The 7,834-nt window shown below is 39.7% G+C and overlaps 1 protein-coding gene across 1 annotated transcript in view; it reads left to right on the forward strand.

The window, feature by feature from the left end:
* The window catches only part of LOC116690931 (V-type proton ATPase subunit C 1-A), a gene marked incomplete at its 3' end in the record, with an annotated part of 16,926 nt that extends 9,092 nt beyond the window's left edge, over positions 1 to 7,834 (forward strand). Inside the window, 4 exon segments of the mRNA XM_032518157.1 lie at positions 2,597 to 2,690; positions 3,869 to 3,966; positions 4,129 to 4,255; positions 7,663 to 7,834. Coding sequence (XP_032374048.1) covers positions 2,597 to 2,690; positions 3,869 to 3,966; positions 4,129 to 4,255; positions 7,663 to 7,761 — 418 coding nt within the window.

Below are 7,834 nucleotides of genomic sequence, written 5' to 3' on the forward strand. Positions count from 1 at the left end.
GGATTTGGGTCTGGATTTCCAGGCTACTGGACTGTATGAATCACAAGAAAGAGGTGCAAAATTTGAAATGTAAAATGTTCTCCTTTCTAAAGAAGCCAGACTGCTAGGCCAGTATAAACAGCTCTAACTAAATACAGTGGTGTGAAAAAGTGTTTGCCCCCTTCCTCATTTCCTGTTCCTGTGATGTTGGTCACACTTAAGTGTTTCGGAACATCAAACCAATTTAAACAATATCAAGGACAACACAAGTAAATACAAAATGCAATTGTAAATGAAGGTGTTTATTATTAAAGGTGAAAAAAAAATCCAAACCATCAGGCCCTGTGTGAAAAAGTGATTGCCCCCTTGTTAAAACATACTATAACTGTGGTTGTCCACACCGAGTTCAATTTCTCTAGCCACACCCAGGCCTGATTATTGCCAAACCTGTTCACAATCAAGGCATCACTTAAATAGGAGCTGCTTGACACAGTAAGGTCCACCAGAAGATCCTTAAAGATACATCATGCGAGACCCAAAGAAATTCAGGAACAATTGAGAAAGTGAGTATTGAGATCTATCAGTCTGGAAAGGGTATAAAGCCATTTCCAAGCTTTGGGAATCCAGCAAACCACAGTGTGAGCCATTATCCACAAATGGCGAAGACATGGAACAGTGGTGAACCTTCCCAGGAGTGTCGGCCGCCCAAAATTACCCCAAGAGCGCAGCGACGACTCATCCAATAGGTCACAAAAGACCCCACAACAACGTCCAAAGAACTGCAGGCCTCACTTGCCTCAGTTAAGGTCAGCGTTCATACCTCCACCATCAGGAAAAGACTGGGCAAAAATGGCCTGTATGGCAGAGTTCCAAGAGAAAAACACGCTGAGCAAAAAGAACATCAAAGCTCGTCTCAATTTCTCCACAACCATCTTGATGATCCAAGAACTTTGGGACAACATTTTGTGGACCGATGAGACAAAAGTGGAACTCTTTGGAAGGTGTGTGTCCAGTATATCTGGCGTAGAAGGAACACTGCATTTCATAAAAAGAACACTATACCAACAGTAAAATATGGGTGGTAGTGTGATGGTCTGGGGCTGTTTTGCTGCTTCAGGACCTGGAAGACTTGCCGTGATAAAGGAACTATGAATTCTGCTGTCTACCAAGAGATCCTGAAGGAGAATGTCCGACCATCTGTTTGGTATTCAAGCTGAAACGAACTTGGGTTCTGCAGCAGGACAAACCACACAGCAAGCCACCAACGAATGGCTGAAGAAAAACAAAATGAAGACTTTGGGTGGCCTAGCCAAAGTCTGACCTGAATCCTATTGAGATGTGTAGTATGACTTAAAAAGGCCGTTCATGCTCGAAAACCCTCTAATGTAACTGAATAGGACAATTCTGCAAAGATGAGTGGGCCAAAATTTCTTCAGGCGCTGAAAGCCCATTGCAAGTTATCGCAAAAGTTGGTTGCAGTGTTTGCTGCTAAGGGTGGCCCAACCAGTTATTAGGTTTAGGGGGCAATCACTTTTTCACACAGGGCCATGATGGTTTGGATTTCTTTTCACCTTTAATAATAAACACCTTCATTTACAAATTGCATTTGTGTTTACTTGTGTTGTCCTTGACTATTGTTTAAATTGGTTTTGATTTACCGAAACAACTTAAGTGTGACAAACATGCAAAGGAACAGGAAATGAGGAAGGGGGCAAACACTTTTTCACACCACTGTAGATGAACTTACTAGACCCTAAATCACAGAGATAATAATAATAATAATAATAATAACTTTGATATACATAGGGCCTTTCATGAAACCCAAGGACACGTCACAGAATTACAGTGGCTATGCTAAGGGAGGTTGTAGGCTGTGGTAAACAAATAGTGTTTCAGGATTATTATTTTTTTTAAATGTCTATGGATGTAGCATTTTGGATATCTGCAGGGAGGGTGTTCCAGAGGGATGGGGCTGCAACACTAAAGAGCAAGCCAGCGTCTGAGGATCGCAGGTTTTGGGGTGGGGTGTATGGATGGAGGAGGTTGGAGAGGTACTGAGGGGCCAGGGCATGGAGGGATTTGGGGGTGAGAACGAGGATTTTATATTTGATGCGGGAGCCAGTGAAGGTGGATGAGGGTTGAGGTGATGCTACCAGGTCTTGGCGGCAGAGTTTTGGACATACTGGAGCCTGTCTAGGGTTTTGTTGGGGACCCCAGTCAGGACTCCATTGCAGTTGTCTAAACGGGAGGTAATGAAAGCATGTATGAGGGTTTCTGCCATGGAGTCCGAGAGTGATGGCCAGAGTCTGGAGAAGATTTTGATAAGAAAAAGGCGGAATTGGTGATGGATTTAAGATAAGATAAGCCTTAACTGTCTCCCATAAGAGAAACTTGTCATTGGCATTCGAGAGAAACAAATTGCGACACATCGCACACACACGCACACAATAAACATACAGTTAACCTATACAGAACATAATCATACATTATCTCATCCAATGCTTCAATAAACATCTAATACCCACACACAATACCCCTAAATGTCAGTATCTTTATGCAAACAGAAATATTCATGCTCAAATGTAGCTGACTCCTGCTCTTTACATCTCATTTCTAGGTTCACAGTGAGAGACTTCCAGTACAATGAAGAGGAGATGAAGGCAGACAAAGAGGAGATGACACGGCTCTCCACAGATAAGAAGAAGCAGTTTGTAAGTGATGGAACTGGAAGGAATTTGCAATTTGCCATTTGCAAATACTGTCAGTGTAAATAGAGGATGTGTAGCTTTCTTGCAATGCGTGGCTGCTAATATTTACTCATTGATACAGTTTCACGCTGGGTATTTAAGGCCTCTTTTTGATCTTTTCAAGGAACCACAAAGTGGTTTGCCATGTCGTAGCCCCTTATCTATGACACAAACTGTGCTTTTGTTTCACTATTGCCAAGCATACTTTGTTTTTCTGAGCACCCATTGGATTCATTGTGTAATTATTATGTAAAGTAAAGCAATTTAAATCCTGCCTGAGATAGAGACTAAATCCATTTAGTCACTTTAGTTTAGAAGAAAATTGTAACCTTTTTGTCATATGGTGTTAAGCTGAAAATGATTACATTCCTAAAGTATTTTCCTTAAAAATCACTCCAGATGAATGATGTTTACATTAGGATAATGAAAATATTTTTGAGTTGTTTTTAATCTGACTGTCTCCACTGTGCCATGTATAAAAAAAAATGGAGTGGTTACTTAATTTTTTCAAAACCGTCAATCATAGAGTCAAAAACAGTTGGAAATCTTGGCAATGTGCAACTAGCAGCAGTCAGAAAACTGACCACACATGAATCCACCACAATAAAAAGAAGTTTTCAGTGGTGTTGCATAATATGGACTTGTTGAGGACAGAAACAGATTTTTTTTTGGTCCTATAAGGGGGAGTTGTTGTGATCCTATTCACAAAGGAAGCTCATAGAGGCTAATGGATTCACTTCCGAGGAGCATTATTAAAACGATTCAATAAAATAACATTATAGGCCTGTAAACATAGAAGCTTCAATGAAGAGAACCTATTTTAAACAGTCTGTGTTTAAAACTCAAAGAAGAAAGTAGTGGCGTTTGTGACGTGGTCGGCTCGTAAAATTAAATGAGAATCAAAGTCTTTTTATTTATTTTTTAATCCAAAATTAAACCGTGAACAGGGTCAATCGAGATCGCAATTTTGTAACGATTAATCGTGCAGGCCTGCTGCCAAATTTGGGTTTTATTTAGAGAACATTTACATGAGTCATTTTATCTTGTTGATTGCAAATTCATTCTCCTCCTGTTTGGGTGAGATTGTTAGACTTCTACATCCAGTAAAAAATACATCCCTAATCTGCATCTGTTCTCTGCAGGGCCCACTCGTCCGATGGCTGAAAGTGAACTTCAGTGAAGCCTTCATCACGTGGATTCACATCAAAGCACTGAGGGTCTTCGTGGAATCTGTTTTAAGGTACTGCTATCAGAAATACAGTCTTAAAATCACCCATAACAATACCTACGTATCAAGTGGTGTGAAATGACAGTGCATGCGGCCTTTTCATAGCAGTCAAAAATACAACAACAAATAGACAAAATGTGGTCATCAGCGTGTTTCTGTGATGTGTTCCTCCAGATATGGGCTGCCGGTGAACTTCCAGGCCATGCTCCTGCAGCCAAGCAAGAAGACAGTAAAGAAGCTGAGGGAAGTACTCAATGACCTGTACAAACATCTGGACAGCAGTGCTGCAGCTATCATTGATGTGAGTACTTTGGTAATATTGTGTAAAGGTTCTTACTTCTGTACGTACTTCCTTGGGCTGCACGGTATGAGGAAAATATGCAGTATTATATTATATTATTTCTAGTATCCAATCACAACAGTTACCTCGAGACACATATTTACATATAGAGTAGGTCTAGACCACTCTATAATTTACAAAGCCCCAACAATTCTAGTAATTTTAGTATAAATCTTGACTTTTAACAGTGTCCTTGCACTGTGTGGTATTAGTACTTTTACTTATTAAGTAATAGATCTGAACACTTCTTCCACCACTGCATACAATACTTCCGCCACAACTTAAAATAATTATATCACAAAGTATTTCTTTTAGAGACTTTTACTTCTCTATACAGTACACAATGCATTAATACGTGCTTTTGGCTTTTTCCAACAGTTTAATGACATTCTTTTTACTTATTTTAGATGTAAGTGTTCACACACATCACACACTCATTCTGAGCTGATTTTGTGTCCATTTGTTGAGAAGTGACAAATTACAGTATACTCAAACCAGACTTAATTTGAGTGTACTGTTGAAGGGCACTATTCTCCCACAATCCACTGCACAAAGGAGCTGAAGAAGCTGATTGCAGCTGTAAAAAAAAAATCTGTTTTGAAGTTTAATTGCCTGTGACATTCCAAGGTTGGCTGATTTCAGACAGAATAGTTAACTCCTTACACTTTTTGATTTGATTTATTTAATTGTACCAAGAATGCCTTACGCATGAAAAGAAATCAAAAACAACTGAGGATGAAAACACAAAGTCCAGGATTTATTTCCATTTTGGTCCTCAACACATCAGGACAAGCCAAGACACTTACAGAGTGTGTGATAAACATTGACATGACGTAAAAACATTTTACTTCCATAAATAAAAATAAAAACGATAATTTGCCTTTTGTTCTATTCCGCAACCCTCTCTAGTAACCAGGCCTTGACTGTCTTTTTGAAAAAATTCAGTGTGGAAGTGACTTTAATTGCCAATCTAACTTGTTCCACTGGATTGAAGGTTCCTTAGGTCTTAAACCTATAAGGACACAGGTCAGATATGCTGCCATGTGTGTAAATATTGTGTGTGTCCTTTACCTTAGTTACAAGACACAAACAAATTGGGACACTACCAAACAATATTTTATAGATCATGGTCAGTCTTGACATAGGAACACAAGACACCTATATGAGACCTATGCACCAAGTTCAGAATTACTCATATTCATTTATTCTGTGCTGTTTGCAGCCTCCCTTTAACCCTTGTGTTGCCCTCGGGTCAAATTTGACCCATTTTGAAGAAAAACTTTTGTCTTTCAAGTGTCTTTTAACCAAATTTTCAGAAAAATAACGCAGCTTGTTCCACACAAAGTTCTTCATAAGTAAAATAACTGATCACTGCTTTCTTTAAATTTGGTTGTTTAACCCTTATATTCTCCTTGGGTCAAATTTGACCCGTTTTCATGGGCCGTCGAAATAAGCACTGGAAATGTCAACAATAAAAATATCAAAAAACTTTGGCCAAAACCATCAAAAAAGCACCCCCAACATTGAAACGGTGACAGAAATGTCGGAAAAAGCGATAATAATGTTGAAAAAATGGGACCAAATGTTTTTTTTCCATGGTTGACGGGAACACAACACAAGGGTTAAGTCGGTTTGTTAAGCCTACAAAGTACATGCAAATTCAACACGATTTAAAACGAAGGCGTTGACCGATATTAAAATGTTGAACTTCTGGCTAAAAACTTTGTGAGCCCGGTGACTTTACTCAGAACTTTGTTGGCCATATTTCCGCCATCCAAGTTGTTTTCAAGGTTGCAATCCAGGTGTTTTACTGACACTTTTGCACCGAGTGGGAGTGGGCGGATTCCAAAGAACAGTTTGATTGACATCTGACATGTATTGGAAACTTCATTGTTAGTATAAGATGGTAATGTATGTTGATTTTTTTTATACTAAATGCAAAAACGGTGTACTATGACGATTAGTGAGTAGTACCTTCTGTATAGAATTGTAATGGATAGTAGTATCAATGTGGGACATACTGATGGAGTCACTACTGGGCCAGTCTCTGCTTCTCCTGCATCACTCCATCATGGCTGAAGCTGCTTACTGCATGAACAACAAACTACAGTGGTCCTAACCTCTCTACATGCAATTTAGGCTGTAAACTTGTAGTGTTGTCTCAAACTATATTTTTTATTGAGGTATAAGCCTGTATTGAAGGATATTCAAATTTTTTAACAATAGATTTTAAATGTGCTGTATTTATATAGCGCTTTTCTAGTCAAACTACTCAAAGCGCATTTTACATCATACAGGAATTATTCACCATTTACACACTGTAGCCGAGGCTGCCGTACAAGGTGCCACCTGCTCATCAGATAAACACTCACACACGTTCACACTCCGATGCGCAGCATCGGGGGCAACTCGGGGTTCAGCGTCTTGCCCAAGGACACTTCGACATGGGACTGCAGGGCCAGGGATTGAACCACCAACCTTCTGATTGGCAGACAACCACTCTGCCACTGAGCAACAGCCGCCGTTTTAATGATAAGAAACTTGAAAAAGAGGTTTTCAGATTGAATTTAGATGTAGGAAATGTGGCTGGATGGCTGGGATTTAGGGAGTGAGATGTTTTTTTGCAAAGCACTAAATGACGTTTTCCGAGTATTGATATTGTGATGTGAGACTATATATCGTCTTAGATTTTAGATATCATGATATAGTAAAATGGCTGGTTTTAACAGCTGCATCACAGTAAAGCGTTGGGATCAACTGATCCCAATGCTTTATGAGTTTACAGGCAAATAAGAGGCCCATACAGATAATCTGCAAACTGCCAAACAACAGCCCCAGGGCCGATAATCGGTCTCCCCCTAGTAAAGTGATGTGAATTTTCTGAACTCACCATCTTGTTTTAGCTTTTCTGTTATTTGCCTTGATCCACTTAGTCATTATACTCACGTTATTGATGATCATGTATTTAAATCTAACTGTGAAGATATTTAAAGCTCCAATAGTCAACCCAACAATAATGTCAAAATATCAACATTGAGGTATTTGGTCAAGAATATCACAGGATCAGGACGGCCTCAAGCTTACCCAGTAAGAGCGCTCGCCCCATGTTGGCTGAGTCCCGCAGCGGCCCGGGTCCAAATCCAGCCTGCGGCCCTTTGCTGCATGTCATCCCCCTTTCACGTCTGTCCACTGTCTCTATCAGATAAAGGGAAAAAAAAATTAATAACAATCTTAAAAAAATAATATCGTGGTATTTGATTTTCTCCATATTGCCCTATGCATGGGTGTCTGTTTTTAATATTGGAAACGGCTGCTTACCCACACTAACAGCCTGAACTGTCTCTTTTTTATTTATTTTATTTATTCAGACTGCGATGGACATCCCAGGCCTAAACCTGAGCCAGCAGGAGTATTATCCTTACGTCTACTACAAGATCGATTGCAACCTGTTGGACTTTAAAGTTTAACACTTGTCCCCGTTTTGTATTTATGTTGAGTGTTGATTTAGTCTTTCCCGGTACAAACCACTCTCGTCCCCCC

The sequence above is a fragment of the Etheostoma spectabile genome, chromosome 6 (assembly GCF_008692095.1).
Source record: "Etheostoma spectabile isolate EspeVRDwgs_2016 chromosome 6, UIUC_Espe_1.0, whole genome shotgun sequence".
Taxonomy (NCBI): Eukaryota; Metazoa; Chordata; class Actinopteri; order Perciformes; family Percidae; genus Etheostoma; species Etheostoma spectabile.